The sequence below is a fragment of the Rana temporaria genome, chromosome 2 (genome assembly GCF_905171775.1).
Source record: "Rana temporaria chromosome 2, aRanTem1.1, whole genome shotgun sequence".
NCBI lineage: Eukaryota > Metazoa > Chordata > Amphibia > Anura > Ranidae > Rana > Rana temporaria.
The window spans coordinates 500,763,587-500,781,230 of NC_053490.1; the positions used below are offsets into that span (position 1 = coordinate 500,763,587).

The 17,644-nt window shown below is 44.3% G+C and overlaps 1 protein-coding gene across 1 annotated transcript; it reads right to left on the reverse strand.

Annotated features, from left to right (window-relative positions):
• Positions 1-13,864: 13,864 nt before the first annotated feature.
• On the reverse strand, positions 13,865-17,208 carry LOC120927887 (claudin-8-like). Its single transcript, XM_040338860.1, has one exon. The coding sequence runs from the start codon at positions 16,760-16,762 to the stop codon at positions 16,088-16,090; it is 675 nt and encodes a 224-aa protein (XP_040194794.1). The 5' UTR covers positions 16,763-17,208; the 3' UTR covers positions 13,865-16,087.
• Positions 17,209-17,644: the final 436 nt, after the last annotated feature.

Sequence of the window (17,644 nt, forward strand, 5' to 3'; positions counted from 1 at the left end):
ATTCAAACACATCCTGTTTGTATATTTTTGAAAACTCAATAAAAACTCAATAAAACTTTTGTGAAAGAACATAACCTCTCATAATAATTTCTTATAGCATGCTCTGATTGAATCGCCCTCTTTTTTTTTATTTTGCAAGTTTAATATCCTTTATTTAAATTGTCAGACAGGGCTGTAATCAGTGTACTGGCAGAATTATATAAAAGCTATTCTCACCAGTGATTTAGAGGAAGTTCTCCCAAACATGGAATGAGTGGCACAATCACAGCCCTTCTGATTGACTTCCACATTAGGATGACATGCCATTGAGTTCCAGGGACATTCCCGCTTTTTAGTGAGCTGTCCCGCGAGAGTTGTGTCCCGGGCTGTGTCCTGGGATCAGGGGTGTGAAGTCAGCTACAATGTCCCTGTCCTAGCACCAGTGGTGGAACTTCCTCAGTGGGTGCCTCTGTAGTTAAACTGTGCTGACCCATTCTCTACGCGGTTCTGTACAATTTATATTTCTCTCCAAACCCCCCCCCCCCCCATTAAACCAAGGAAACTTTATTTCTTAAGGCCACTGACAGCAATGCAAAAAGAGGATTTTATTTTAGGGGAAAAGCCCCCCCCCCCCATTTAAAGTGATAGTAAAGCCTTGTTTTTTTTTTTTAACAAATACTGACCTCCTCTGTGCAGTGATTTTGCACAGGGTCCCCCAGATCCCCCTTTTCTCGGGTCCCCCGCTGGTGCTCCTGGCCCCTCCCTCCTGCCAAGTGCCCCCCCCCCCCCCGAGTAAGCAGCTTGCTATGGGGGCACCTGAGCCGAGCCACTACTCTGTGTCCATTCAAATACAGCCCTGCCTCCTCGCTCTCCTCATTGGCTCACTGACAAGTTTTGGGTCTTTCTGCTTACCAGGAAGATTGTCAGGTAAATGTAAAGTGCTCTCTGTCTACCAGAGAAAGGGATCTATTGATAGGGTCTGCTCATGGTGCTCAGGTGCGGCTCATATTGTCTGAATGTTTCACACTGGTCCAATAGGGAGGCATATTGAACAGTGGGAGGAAACCTGACAAGTGAGAGCACAGGCACTGTTATCACCCTGGCTATTGGCAGAGGAAATTGCCTCAGTGCATGCTGGGTGACTATATAAATGCCAGAGTTGCATGTGTTTGGGGTCTTTGGCTGGGGAGCGGGTCCTGGGTGGAGGTGGCGGCTGCCCCTCCTTTGCAGAGGTTTTCATGTGTCCTTGGGTAGTCAACCTAAAGACCTGAAAGTTAGAGAGGAACTGAACCCAGAGGTCCTGCAGAGCTGACTGGACCAGGGAGACACCAGGAAGGAGCTGATTCTGCCAACTGTGAGTACAGATCTGTGTCATGGGCAGGGCCGCTGATAGAAATCATGGGGCCCCGTACAGCCTACCTGACGGGGCCCCCTTCAGCTCCACCCCTGGTCCCGCCTTTAGCTCCACCCCTGGCCCCGCCTTGAAACTGTCTCTGCAGCACGTTACGGGATTGGCGGCATTGGTAGGCACCTGGAGCAGAGAACCGGGGGGGGGGGCGCCCGTCTGAAATTGAAATTGAGAAGCGGGAGGGGGGGGGGCTGCCGCGAATTGAGAAGCGGAGGGGGGGCCCTTTACAAATTATTAATAAAAATGAAAAAATAAAAATAAAAAAATATATAAAATAAATAAATAAAGATTTATAAAAAAAAGTGGGGGGGGGTTGCCATTCAGGGCCATGGGGACCTCTGGGCCCTTTAATTAAAACAAAAACATTTATATAAAAAAAGGGGGTTTGCCACATGGAGACCTCATGAGCCCTTTAATATATATATATATATATATATATATATATATATATATATATATATATATATATATATATATATATATATATATATATATATATACATATATAAGGAATAAAAAGAAAAAAAATGAAATAAAATAATATGGAAAAAAAAGAATTTATAAAAAAAGGGGGATTGCCATCTGGGGCCCTGGGGACCTAAATAATAATAATAATAATAATAATATATATATATATATATATATATATATATATATATATATATATATATATATATATATATATATATATATATATATATATATTTATATATTAAATAAAAAAATATATAAAAATGTATTTATTTTTTTATAAAAAAAGGGGTGTTTTCATCCCGGGCCCTGGGGACCCCCGTACCCCTAAGAAAAAAAAATTGTCCCTTTAATAAAAAATAAAAAAATATATATATTAGAAAAAATATATTTTTTTTTATAAAAAATAAATAAAAAAAAGGGGGGTTGCCATCCGGGGCCCTGGGGGCCTTCGGACCCCTGGGGACCCCCGGACCTCTAAAAAAAAAAATGGCCCTTTAATAAAAATTTAAATAAAAATATATTAAAATATATATATATATATATATATATATATTTTATAAAAAATAAATAAAAAAAAGGGGAGTTGTCATCTGGGACCCTGTGGGCCTCCGGGCCCCTGGGGACCTCCGGGGCCCCCTACAACAGGGCCAGTTGTACTGGCTTATCAGCGGCCCTGGTCATGGGGGCCGTCGTAAGAGGGCCATCCCTTCAGCTAGAAGAGTCAGTGGATGAGTGTCAGTCAAGGGGATGCTAGAGAGTTTCATGAAGACAAAGTAGTTGCATCAAGTCAGCTGCTAGAAAGAGCGAGAAGACTTAATTCTACCATACAAGTGGCAGTATGGTTAAAGCAGTGTGGCTGCTTCCATAAGTAACCCGGAGAGGCCAAGGAGAGTTGTCCTTATCTACCTTGAATAGTTCAAGTTGGAGTATCCCACTATTCCATTCTTCCATCCAAGTTCCACAATAAATATAAAAAACAAAACAAATACCCTGTGCTGTTTATTGAGTAACGAGCACTCGGGAGTAAGGAGGGATATGTGAAAAAAAAACTGTGTCACTAATGACCTCCATGTTCCTCTCAACATGTTTTCTTTAAACTGACCATTCACTGACCTCTGACCTCTAACTACCAAATGTCAGCTGTTGACTTTCAATAAACACACACGCACCTGTCCAGGGATGCAGCGCTGTCCTCACCTGGGTCAGTTCTTCTCTGGTCTTCAATTTCTGACGCCGCCATCTTGAGTATAGGAAGCTGGCTGAGACTTCCGGTGACTTCACGGCTCACTGTGCATGCGTGAGTCGTGCTGCACTTTCTGAGTGGACCTGCAGCCTATTGGGACCTGTGGCATGTCCCAGACTGTGGACAGATAGGGAGAGGGAGTTGCTGAACTTTTTCTGTAAGTGGCAGGTGCCGGGCTGCCATGCTTATCCAATAGCTTAACCACTTGCCGACCGCGCCACGCACTTATACTTTGGCAGAATGGCACGGCTGCGCAAAGCAGCGTATATAAGCATTGCATGCGCACCCCTGCCGCGAGCTTCATGGCCGTGCCTGCGGGACCCGCGGACTCGATGTCCGCCGGTGTCCCGCGATCATGTCACAGAGCTGCATCACGGGGGGGGGGGGGGGTGCCTGTGTAAACAAGGCATTTCCCTGTTCTGCCTAGTGACAGGACACTGATCGTCTGCTTCCTGTCACATGTAGCCCAGCCCCCCCACAGCTAGAATCACTCCCTAGGACCCACTTAACCCCTTCATCGCACCCTAGTGTTTAACCCCTTCCCTGTGTCATTTGCATTTTTATAGCTGTATAAATGACAATGGTCCCAAAATAGAGTCAAAAGTGTCCAATGTGTCCGCCATAATGTCGCAGTGACGATAGTAATTGATTAAAAATATTAATAAAAATGCCATAAAACGATCTCCTATTTTGGAGACGCTATAACTTTTGCACAAACCTTTCAATAAACGCTTATTGCGATTTTGTTTTATCAAAAATATGTAGAAGAATACGTATCGCATAAACTGAGGAAAAAAATTGTGTTTTTTTATATACTTTTTGGGGATATTTATTATAGCAAAAAGTAAAAAATATATTGCTTTTTTTTTTTTAATTGTCGCTCTATTTTTGTTTGTAGCGCAAAAAATAAAAATCACAGAGATGATCAAATACCACCAAAAGAAAGCTCTATTTGTGGGAAAAAAGGAAATCAATTTTGTTTGGGAGCCACGTCGCTTGACCGCGCAATTGTCAGTTAAAGCGACGCAGTGCCGAATCGCAAAAAGTGGCCGATCATTTAGCAGCCAAATTTTTCGGTGGCTGAAGTGGTTAAAGGTGCACATTTGTAATCAGTAGATGGACCGGGGACAGTAAAAGAAGGGGAGGATCCGAGAAGACAGGATCAAACAGCCCTTTACACAATACAGAGGATTACCCCTTAGGTTCCACAGTGAGTATAACAAGCATGCTTTACAACACACTGATTTTACTGTTGTGGGTTTAGTAACACTTTAAGACATTATTGTGACTCTAATGCCGCGTACACACGACCGTTTTCCGGGTTGTAAAAAATGAAATTTTTAATGGTCTAGAAAAAGAACGTTTTTTTCAACCCGATTATTGTTAAACTGGCCTTGCCTACACACGATCGTGAAATAAAAATGCTCGAGCAAAGCGCGGTGACGTACAACACGTACGACGGCACTATAAAGGGGAAGTTCCATTCGGATGACGCCACCCTTGGGGCTGCTTTTGCTGATTTTGTGTTAGTAAAAGACGATTCGCGCTTTTCAGTCTGTTACTGCGTGATGAATGTGCTATCTCCATTACGAACACTAGTTTTACCAGAACGAGCGCTCCCGTTTCATAACTTGCTTCTGAGCATGCGTGTTTTTTTTCACGTCGTTAAGGCCCACACACGACCATTTTTTACGACGTTAAAAATGACAACGTTAAAAACGACGTGAAAAAAGTTCAAAGGGCCAGATTCACAAAAGAAATACGACGGCGTATCTGCTGATACGCCGTCGTATCTCTGAGATGCGATTGTCGTATCTATGCGGCTGATTCATAGAATCAGTTACGCATAGATAGCCCTAAGATCCGACAGGTGTAACTGTGTTACACCGTCGGATCTTAGGCTGCAATTTTAGGCCGGTCGCTAGGTGGCGTTTCCATTGCGGTCGGCGTAGAATATGCAAATGACTAGTTACACCGATTCACGAACGTCCGCTTTGCCCGTCGATCTAAATTTACGTTGTTTCCGTAGAGATGTGTCGCGTAAAACTAAGGGTGCCCTCTAGGTGGTGTAACCCATGTTAAGTATGGGCGTCATTCCCGCGTCGAAATTTCAAATTTCACGTTGTTTGCGTAAGTCGTCTGTGAATGGCGCGGGACACCATTTACGTTAACGCCGAAACCAATGACATCCTTGCGACGTCATTTAGCGCAATGCACGTCGGGTAATTTTACGGACGGAGCCTGCGCAGTACGTTCGGCGCGGGAACGCGCCTAATTTAAATGGTGCCCGCCCCATTTGAATTAGACGGGCTTGCGCCGAGCGGATTTACGCTACGCCACCGCAAGTTTACAGGTAAGTGCTTTGTGAATCAGGCACTTACGCTGTAAACTTGCGGCAGTGTAACGTAAATGGGATACATTACGCCGCCGCAGCGTAACGTAGTTCTATGTGAATCTGGCCCAAAATTTTTAATGGCCATTTTTTACGTCGTGAAAAATGCTCTGGAGCCCACACACGATCGTTTTTAATGACATAAAAAAAACGTATTTTTTTACGACTGGAAAAACGGTCGCGTGTAAGTGCTAAGTGCTTGATTCAGATCAGCGTTGCAGCAAAAAAGTCAGGCAACTAGCGACGATGGCTTGATATTTCTCTAGTCTTTTTTTGTGACATGGCCATAAAGCTGCCAGTTTGAGCCACCCTGGCCACATGAGATCGCTTCCTGACAGATCAAAGAATGTTTTTTCAAAAAATTCCGCACGCCTGACAGCATCAGCGCGCTTCCCAGCCGCTTCCATCCGCAGCCACAGACATCAGGCCGACTGAGAGTTTGTACATTGTATTTTCTTCTGCAAAACATGTCACCACCAGCATAAAAAGCAATTAGGAGACCAAAAACTTTTTGAATGAATGAATGAATGAATGTGAATTGAGCAGTCCAACAAAGATCTGCACAATTTACTTCCTTTGCGACCCACATTTAAAGGTTAGCTCTACCTTTGTAGGAAAAAATATAGGCCCAGATTCAGTAAGCAATTGCGCCAGCGTAATTGCTTACTTGCTTCGGCGTTACGAATGCTCCTGATTCAGGAACATCGTATTGCCGACTGCAGCCTAAAATCTGCGTGGCATAAGGCTCTTATGCCACGCTGATTTTAGGCTGCATTCTTGCGTTGACCGCTAGGGGGCGCTCCCATTGTGATCAGCGTATAGTATGCAAATTGCATAATAACACCGATTCACAAAGTTGCGCGGGCCCTACGTACGCAAGGTACGGAGTTTCCGTACAGCGTCTTTAGCGTAAGGCTGCCCCTTCTAATAGTAGGGGCAGCCAATGCTAAAGTATACCCGCCCTTCCCGCGTCGCGACGTTCAAATTTTACGTCATTTGAGTAAGTGATTCGTGAATGGCGCTGGACGCCATTCACGTTCACTTTGAAGCAAATGACGTCCTTGCGACGTCATTTGCCGCAATGCACGTCGGGAAAGTTTCCCGACGGAGCATGCGCTCGGCGCGGGAGCGCGCCTAATTTAAATGATTCCCGCCCCCGGCGGGATCATTTACATTGCGCGCGCTTACGCCGGGCAATTTTGCCGGCGCGCCCTCGCAATTTACGGAGCTACTGCTCCGTGAATCAAGGGCAGCGGCGCAAATTTGCGGGGGCGCAGGGAAAAATCGTTGCCCTGTGCCTCCACAAAAAAAGAGCAAATCTCTTTGAATCTGGGCCATAGCAAATAAAAAAAAAATACCCGCGATCGCTCCTGAGAAGGTCTCCTCACCCAGTCAGTCCCCTCCCCCCACAGTTAGAATCACTCCCTAGCTAACACATTTAACCCCTTGATCGCTCCCTAGTGTTAACCCCTTCCCTACCAGTGACGTTTACACAGTAATCATTGGATTTTTATAGCACTCATTGCTGTATAAATGTCACTTAGCCCAAAATAGTGTCAAAAGTGTCCAATCTGTCTGCCGCAATTTTGCAGTCCCGATAATAATCACAGATTGCCGCCATTACTAGTAAAAAAAAAAATAATAATAATAAAAATGCCATAAATCTATTCCCTATTTTGTAGACGCTAAGGGCCAGATCCTCGTAGCGCGGCGCATTGTTGCGGCCGGCGTAGCGTATCTCTGATACACTACGCCGCCGTAACTTACAGCGTATTTTCCTTATCCTCAAAGAAGTTGCGCCGTAAGTTACGGAGGCGTAGTGTAATTTTGGCGGCGTAAGGGCGCGCAATTCAAATCGATGTGATGGGGGCGTGTTTTATGTAAATACGTCGTGACCCGACGTAAATGACGTTTTTTTTTAACGCCGTCCGTAAGGGTATCCCTGTGCGCATGCTCGAAATTAAACCGGAACAAGCCAATGCTTACGACGGTGACGTCATTCTACGCAAATCCCTATTCGGGAACGACTTACGCAAACGACGTAAAAAATTCAAAATTTGACGCGAGAACGACGGCCATACTTAACATAGGATACGCCTCATATAGCAGGGGTAACTATACGCCGGAAAAACCTGAACGCAAACGAAGTAAAAAAATGCGCCGGCCGGACGTACGTTCGTGGATCGCCGTATCTAGCTAATTTGCATACTCGACGCGGAATTCGACGGAAACGCCACCTAGCGGCCAGCGGAAAAATGCACCTAAGATCCGACGGCGGACTTAGCCCAGATGCAGTCGTATCTTGTTTTGTAGATACAAAACAAAGATACGACGCGGGAACTTTGAAATTACGTGGCGTATCAATAGATACGCTGGCGTAATTCTTCTGTGGATCTGGCCCTATAACTTTTGCTTGCTGGACAACTGGAAAACTGACAGAAGTCATACATGGTGCTATGTATTTATCAAAGGTGTTATATGGCTGTTCAAAGTGTTACTAAACCCAGGAGCCTGCAATCACTATAGCTGGACAGTTCACAGAACATGGACATGCAATTATTTTAGTAAATATAAACTGCTAAATACCTTTTCTCATCAGCAGTAAATAGCAGTCCTTTGACTTCTATCAGTGTTTGGTTAGAGCTTGTAGGAGGAGTTTTCATTCTACTCTGACTGTCCTATGAGGCTGAAGGACCCCTGACCCTCTGTCTGGATAGTGCTGATTGGCCCTGTGCTGTTCACATGCATCCTCAAAAAAAAAAAAAATCTTTAGCATTACACACAAAACTGAGCATGTGCAGAGTGCTTCCAAGGCTCTGTTCTATCAGGAGATGGATTGGGGACAGTAAAAGAAGAGGAAGATCAGGGAAGACAGGATCAAACTACAATGCAGAGGATTAACCCCTTAGGTTCCACAGAGTATAGCAAGCAATGCTTTACTGCATATACAAATGGATTTTACTGTTGTGGGTTTGGTAACACTTTAATGTTAACCACTTGCCGACCAGCCATCACCGCGGCAGGTTGGCACATTCCAGCTAATTGCCGTAGGTGTACGTTTGCACCTTTAAGGACGGCAGGGGGACCCGATGCACGTGGCACCTGCAATCGTGGGAACGAGAGCCAGAACAGGGATCTGTCAATGTAAACAGACAGATCCCCGTTCTGATAGGGGAGTTAGAGAGTTAGAGACAGATCTGCTGTTCCTAGTGATCAGGAACAGCGATCTCTCTCTTCCTCCAGTCATGCCAGCCCCCTCCCAGGGAACATACTTAACCCCCTTGATTGCCCCCCAGTGTTAAAGCCTTCCCTGCCAGTGACATTTATATAGTAATCAGTGGCTATTTTTAGCTCTGGTCGCTGTTTAAATGTCACTGGTCCCAAAAAAGTGTCCGATCTGTCCACTGCAATGTCGCAGTCCCGCTAAAAATAGCAGATCACCGCCATTACTACTAAATAAAAAAATAAATAATAAAAATGCCATAAATCTGTCCCCTATTTTGTATACCAATCAATATATGTAGAAGAATACATATTGGCCTAAACTGATAAAGTTTTTTTTTTTTTGGGGGGGGGGGGTATTTATTATAGCAAAAAGTAAAAAATATAGTTTTTTCAAAATTGTTTCAAAATGAAAACCGCAGAGGTGATCAAATACCACCAAAAGAAAGCTAAATTTGTGGGAGAAAATCAACGCAAATTTCTTTGGGGTACAGCGTCGCAAGACCGCGCAATTGTCAGTTAAAGTGACGCATCGATGTATCGCAAAAAATGGCCTGGACATTAAGGGGGGAAATCTTCCGGTTTGTAAGTGGTTAATGGAGTAATTCTAGGGTGAGTTACAGTGGAAGTTTAAGGACACTGAATTTTTGGCAGGGAATGTTTTAATTTTTCTGTACTTACAGAAAATGTATTTATACTGAAAAAAATAAAACAAAATTCAGCCACTGCATCTAAGGGCTGCTAAGCTGCAATATACTACTTTGCAGTCTATTAGGTAGATTCACAAAGAGTTAGGCTGCATTCACACCTTGGCGTACCAAATCGCTGCGTTTTGTCCCGCGAATTGCGGCGACAAATTGCGGCGTTTTGTACCGCGATTTGCGGCGACAAAATGCCGTGATTGTGAATTTCAGCTTACCCCCTCTATGGCCGAACGCCATAGAGGGGGTGCCGAACGCCGAAAGCCGCCTGAAAAAAAGGTCCGGGACTTGTTTGCAGGCGGCAGGCGGCAGGCATACGGCGTTCGGCGTTCGGCGTGGAGATGTGAACCATCTCCATAGAGGGCAATGTGAAATCATCCCTCCAGCGTCTAAGGGGCTGCTGCGGCGTCGCTCTTCAGGCGTATATACGCCTAGGTGTGAACAGGGCCTTAGGCCGGCTTATCAGTAGATAAGCCGACCTAACTCTGAATCTACACCGCCGTATGTTTAAGCGTATGCTCAAACAGAGATACGCTTAAACAAAGCTAAGATAGGACGGCTTGCGCCGTTCTATCTTAGCTTGCAATTTTTCGGATGGCCGCTAGGTAGCGCTTCCATTGCGGCCGGCGTAGATTATGTAAATGAGCTTGTACGCCGATTCCCGAATGTACGCCAGCCCGCCGCAGTCGAAATACGTTGTTTGCGTAAGGCCTTAGGCGGCCTAAAGTTATTCCACCTATGAGGTGGAATAACAATTATAAAGTATGGCCGCCTTTCCCGCCGCGAGGTTCGAATTTTTTACGTTGTTTGCGTAAGTCATCCGCGAATCGGGAGTTACGTCGTTTACGTCCACGTCGAAATCAATAGGCTCGTACGGCGTACTTAGCCGCAATGCGCACTGGGAAATGTAGTCACCCGGCGCATGCGCAGTGTAAAAAAACGTCAAAAACGTGAGGTCAAGCCTCATTACCATGATACACGCCCCCCCTCCAAGTCATTTGAATTAGGCGCCCTTATGCCCGCTCGTTTGAGGCTACGCCGCCATAGATTAGAAGGTAAGTAGATTGAAAATCACTACTAGCCTAGTTAATTTACGGCGGTGTAGCCTAAACAGGCTAGGCTACGCCGCCCTAAAGATATTCCAATCTACCTGAATCTACCTATTAGTGTTTAGAAATACTGTTTGCTAAGGTGCCCATACACATGCAGATTATGTGTTGAGAAGAGTCATTTTAGATTTCTCTGCCATCAATCAGTGCCGGTACAGATCTCTCTATTTTCTGGTTATCCACTTAAATGCCTAATGACTTGGAAGGTGCAATTGTTTAAGGACACCATTGCAATGCTCATAGGATCATTCTAAATAAGGAGGTTGTTCGGCACCCGTCCAGGACGCCATTATCAGATCTGGCAGATGGCAAAACCTGTTGCATATCATCCCGTCCGCAGCAATGAAGCAAAAACCTAAGGGGTGTAACCAGTTTTATAGTAAACTTGACATGACCAAAAGATGTAGACTGTCATTCCCGCTCTCTGTCATGCTGATCCAGCGGCTTCAGTACTCACCGCACCAACTCACAGCAAGCATGCAAATGTAAGGTTCTGACTTCTCTCCATCTTCACTTGCTGCATGATTGTTTCAGGTTAGTGACACGAAACTTTAAATTACAGAGACTGCCAGGCAGCTAGCATTGCAAGCAGGTCAGTAGCTATAGCTTATGTCTCTGTTAGGCTGTGTTTACCCTAGTGATTGTCACTAGCGATCGGCGCTTGGATCACTTTTCAGAGGCATTTATAGGCAGTAAGGAGGCCATACGTCGCCTCTTCACCACTTGTTTTAACCCTGTAAATTCCACACTATGCACCACATCTGTGTGCACTGTGTTGTAGAGGGGCTCCATTCCCTTTTATGGGTCACATTTGGTGGTGGTACTGTCCATTGAATTGGATAGGGGGGATGATGGGGGTTATTTACAAATTGCACTTGGAAGTGCAGTCACTGTAAATCTGAGAGAAGATCTAAAATGAGGGGAAGCTCTGCTGATTTTGTCATCCAATCATGTGCAAGCTAAAAGGCTGTTTTTATTTTCCTTGCATGTCCTCCTCGGATCTACAGCAACTGCACTTTCAAGTGCACTTTCAGTACAATTTCAAGTGCACTTTGCACTAGTAGTTTGCACTTGTAGTGCAAAGTGGATTTGCCTTTATTAAATAACCCCCAATGTTTGTTGCAGTCATAAAGCAAAGCCCCCATCCTCTGTCTTTGCAGTTTAAAGCTGTATTCACAGAGAATGAGCCCTTGATCAGGCACAGGCTGTGAGTAGGACATGCTGAGACTTAAAGTGGAGGTTCACCCTCAAAAATATTTCTGACATCACACGAAGTCGCGCCATCCTACCGACAGAATGCCGGTATTTTTTTTTTCTCAGCACATACCTCTTAACCCCGATTTTCACCTCACGGCAATCCCGCGGGAGTGGGCGTTCCCAAGCACTGCCTGTGATTGACAGGCTTCCGAACGGCGCATACTGCGCGTCACAGGTTGCCGAAAAAACCCGAACATCGGTGCGGCACTATACGGCGCCTGCGCACCGACGTTCGGGTTCTGTCGGCAACCTGTGACGCGCAGTATGCGCCGTTCGGAAGCCTGTCAATCACAGGCAGTGCTTGGGAACGCCCACTCCCGCGGGATTGCCGTGAGGTGAAAATCGGGATTAAGAGGTATGTGCTGAGAAAAAAAAAAAAACCACCGGCATTCTGTCGGTAGGATGGCGCGACTCTGTGTGATGTCAGAAATTTTTTTAAAGGGTGAATCTCCACTTTAAGCCTCATACACACGATCCGTTTTTCATCAGACAAAGTGTAGGACTTCAATCCAAAGGGCGTTGGCCAGGAACTTATATTGCATACAAACGGCAAAGAATTGTCTGCCAACAAACACAAAACTACGTGGTTTTTCAGCTCTTTAGCGCCACCCTTTGGCCAACTTCTGCTAATGTTGTGTTATGGTGAGCATTGCTTCCGAGCATGCGCAAAACACACAATTGTTGGCGGACAATTTTAAAGCATGCCATCCCACATTTGTCCGCGGAAAATCCGACGACAAGTGTCCGATGGAGCATACAAACGGTAGGATTTTCCGACAATAGCCTGTAATCACACAATTCCCATCGGATAATCCGATCGCGTGTATGAGGTTTAAGACCCAAGACACACTATACAACTTTTGTTGTCTGATTTCCTTCAGATTTACCAAAATCATGTAGTGCAAGGGCCTGTCTGATTGCATACAAATTGAATTAAGGTTATATATATATTATATGGTTTTGGTAAATCTGAAGGAAAAAATCTACAGAAACTTGTATAGTGTGTATCCAGCTTTAGAGTTCCTCAGAGGTTTAACCACTAGCCGACCGCCCACCGCCGTTATACGTCGGCAAGTTGGCTCGGCTGGGCGAGAGCACGTAGTATGACGTCCTCTCTCCCAGCCGCCACTAGGCGCTCGCCCCCAACTCCCGTGCGTGTGCCCGGCGAGCGCGATCGCCGCCGGGCACACGCGATCGCTCGTTACAGAGCGGGGACCGGGAGCTGTGTGTGTAAACACACAGCTCTTGGTCCTGTCAGCAGGGGAAATGCTGATCTTCGGTTCATACAATGTATGAACCGAGGATCAGTGTTTCCCCTAGTGAGGCCACCCCCCCCCCCCCCCCACAGTAAGAACACACCCAGGGACATACTTAACCCCTTCCCCGCCCCCTAGTGTTAACCCCTTCACTGCCAGTGGCATTTTTATAGTAATCCAATGCATTTTTATAGCACTAATCGCTATAAAAATGCCAATGGTCCCAAAAATGTGTCAAAAGTGTCCGCCATAATGTCGCAATACCGAAAAAAAAATCGCTGATCGCCGCCATTACTAGTAAAAAAAATATAATAAAAATTACATAAAAATACCCCCTATTTTGTAAACGCTATAACTTTTGCGCAAACCAATCAATAAACGCTTATTGCGATTTTTTTTTTACGAAAAATATGTAGAAGAAAACGTATCGGCCTAAACTGAGGAAAAAAAAAGTTTTTTTATATATTTTTGGGGGATATTTATTATAGCAAAATGTAAAAAATATTCATTTTTTTCAAAATTGTCTCTCTATTTTTGTTTATAGCGCAAAAACTAAAAACTGCAGAGGTGATCAAATACCACCAAAAGAAAGCTCTATTTGTGGGAAAAAAAGGACGCCAATTTTGTTTGGGAGCCACGTCGCATGACCGCGCAATTGTCTGTTAAAGCGACGCAGTCCCGAATCGCAAAAAGTACTCTGGTCTTTGGGCAGCAATATGGTCCGGGGGTTAAGTGGTTAACATTGCACAACCAGAGAGAACAGCCAATCAGAACAAGGTGAGTGAGTTTTACCAATAATTTTATGATTCACGCCAAACCCAAATCAATAGCATATACATTGTTTCAAATTTATTGAAAAAAAACACATAAAATTATTAAAATATACAATATACAAATAAACAAGCTTATATAAAAAGGTAGTGCATTCAGTGCATATGCAGTCTATTGTCCGTAACAACCAACCAGCTTCCACCCTGCATTTTAAAGTCACTGAAATAACAAAAAATGAATTCTGGTTGGTTGCTACCACGCTTTGCTCTGTCCTACTTAGCAAAGCTCCATCTTTTAGCAATTAAATATATAAACATATATTACCGGAGTGATCTGAGCTTTTTATGGTAAAATCACCATGACCACGAAACAATAAAACAAATACCATCCCAGTGAGAACCTCCTCTTTGGTAATCTGCCTCTGTTCCCTGTATGGGTTTATCCATAACTAACTGCAAAGTGCTGTCACCCATAGCAACCAATCAGATTCACATTAACTGCGGCCAGCTTGGCAAGGGAAGTGTTCCGATGGGTTGCTATGGCTTACTGCTCTTTCTCCTACCGAACAAGCTCAATAAATTCATATTGAACTGAAAGTCTTTTCTTTTATATATCAGGTAGAAAATGTTCCTGTTTATCCATCATTCATTATTTTCTTTATGTGTGGAAAGATTTGCCTTAACACCTAAATCACATGTACAGAAATCAGTGATCAAGTTAAGGAACAATAAAACCGTGTAGTAAAAAATATGCAATAAAAAAAAATGCAATAAACAGTAACTTAGTACAATAGTTAAAGTATAACTAAAGGCAAATCATTTTTTTTTTTTTTTAAGATTTAGAGTCAGCGTTTCATTGCTGTCTGTGTCCCCGTCAGGGAGATTTAATCATTGTGCTGATCACCAATTCCACCGAGAACAAAAGTGAGGGGAATCCAAAATTCTGAGCTGCCACTAGAACAGGAATAGAGGGGACATTTTTCCATGGGGACCATTGTTGCCAACTGTTGACAACTAAGTGGGAATTCTTCACAAATTGGGGCACTTAAGACCGGTTCACACCAGAATGTAATGCAGCACCTTCAGAACGCATTGCCTTTGCAATCTGCTGTGGACGCCAATACATTTACTTAGTAGACCAGAAACCAAATAGAATTGATACCGCTCAAATGCCCCAATCTGTTACCCCAGCTGGCTGACCACAATGTTTGCAAGTGCTGGTCAAGTTGAATACTGGCTCATCAGACACATCGAGAACTACAACAAAGTGACGTGCGCCTGCACACTGCCTCAGCATATAGTGAACTCCTCTTAGTAACAAAATGGCTTCAGCTTGGTCTCTTCTTCCCATGGAAAAATCCCTTCTAACATGCTTTGCCCAGTAGGGGCTTAATGGTGAGGCCTCTACCATTAAGCCCCTACTGGACGAAACATGTTAGAAGGGGTTCTTCCAAGATTAGGAGACAAGCTCAAGCCATTTTTCACTAAGAGAAGTTTACCATATGCCGAGGCAGTGTGCGGACGCGTCACTTTGTTGGGTGCCAATACCTTGCTAACGGCGCCTCAAACACAGATCGCAAACGCAGTGCATATGTGGGCACTAGATTGCATGATACCGGAGTACCATGTGATTTGATGCAGCATATTTTTCAAAATCAGTGCACTTTTTTTGCATTCTAGTGCAATTAGCAGCCCAAAATCTCACTGCAGGAATTGCACAGACACACGGACCTGTGTTTCTGTGTGATTCTGGTGTGAACTGGCCCTTAATGTTGAGTTTATGGGACAGAAAATGAAGAGAATGCCCCCTAACCAGACACAGATGTCTAAAAAAAATAATAATATGCAAACATTAACAAAACAAAAAAATCTTTAACCCTCCCCTATTCCAAAATGAAAAAAAAAAAGTATTGGCTTTGCATATACTTTAAAATAAGTTATCTTCTTCCTTCACCTGCCTGCAAGCGACCTTGGGTTGTTACAGAAAGGAATACATTCCACCTTAAAAACATTCACTTTGGACCACTTGTTGCCGTGAACGTCACATTCCACCTCCAGTCCTCACATACTTTAAAGAGTGTCATCAGTGTTCTTTTGAGCATTGTCAACTACAACTGCCTGTAGAAGTTCCACAAATGGTGTGGTTGTACCGTTCTGTGACTTTTAAATTCCAAAGAGGTTGAAGTTACAAGCATTAGAAATCCGCAGTATGAAAGATGAATTTCTGACATCCTTTGTTCAGTCCTATAAGACTGTCATTGCATTTTTGACATGCATCAGACATACTGACTTTTTGAATACAAACTTGATGTTTTCCTCGCAATTGCTTCACGGGGGGCTCTAGATATGCTTTTTGCAGGCAGACTGTAGCTATATTTTGTCTCCTTTGGGGAGCAAAAGCAGCACAAGATGGCCCCCCCTGCGACAAGAACAAGAGCCGTTGCCCAGCCGAGATAAATGGCATCCCCCAACTCTCTCTTCTGAGACTGGTTGACCAGAGGGTTGTAGAAGTCTCTGATGATGCTGTTGGCCGTCCACGATACTGGGATCAGAACGATGATGCCGGAAAGGATGAAGCAGATCCCGGCGATTAAGAGGATAATCCCTTTGGTTTGTTCGTTGTCTTGACCACAATTAGTGCACTTCATACCAATGATGGCGATGAGCAAGGACACAAAGGACAGACAGATCGCAACGCACATCAAGGCTCTTCCGGCTTGCAAGTCCGGAGTCAGGGCAAGCAAAGAGTCGTACTGTTTGCACTGCATCCTTATGTTGGCCTGTCTGATACAGTTCATCCACAGGCCTTCCCAGAGAGTCTCAAAGACAATGATGTTGCTCCCAATGAAAGCGGTCACCCGCCACTGCGGCATACCCGTCACAGCACATGTCCCAACCAGGCCAATGCCACACAGGACCAGTCCAACTATTTGCAAGACACCCTTATCCATCCTGCACTGGCAAATTCTGAGCAACAGATCTCTTCTGCCTTCGCAGCAAGCCCAGCTCTCCTTGGAGAATACAGTTCAGTCTCCGCCACCTGTAACCAAGCAAAATCCAGCAAAGACTGGCTGGAATTTAATGCGCTGCACAGTTTCTAAAATTGAAATACCACCAAGTACAGCAAGAAGACTTGTTTGTCAGGTTCATCCAGTTTATGGACCAATTACATGATAGCACAGAGGGGAGTGTTTAAACCAACAAAGGATTCTTCATTTCAATAACTGTAACCTTTCTCCGAGCTCATAGCTGTTTCCTTTCTTGCACTACATCATGACACTTGACAGGGCAAACAGGTTCTAGTGAAGAAGGCAGGCTGCGTGCATGCAATTCCTCCACTGCCTCAATACACAGCAAGTATTTCAAGTAGATGGACGCCTTCCAAAAAAACGAAAGCAAACGCACTGTGAAAGAGAAAGGGGAGATGGCAACAAGTGAGAGACAGGTCTCCGTGCCCGAGAAACCACATTATTTTGTATTGTTGTGACCTGAATGGACAGACTGAGAAGTTTAGTGCAGTAAAAAAAAAGTTTTTCAATATTTATTACTATAGTTCTGCACCCTGCATACAGACACATTGCATGATAGATCGAGAGATAGATAGATAGATAGATAGATAGATAGATAGATAGATAGATAGATAGATAGATAGATAGATAGATAGATAGATAGATAGATAGATAGATAGATAGATAGTTTTAACAGTGCTGTGCCCTGCCATTGTAGTGGGAGGATTGAATGTCACACAGGTTTCTCATAGATGCAGGTTGAGGGGCTCCAGAATGTCTGTTCTGAGCAGAGAACATTTTTTTTTTCCAGGATTGATAACTCCT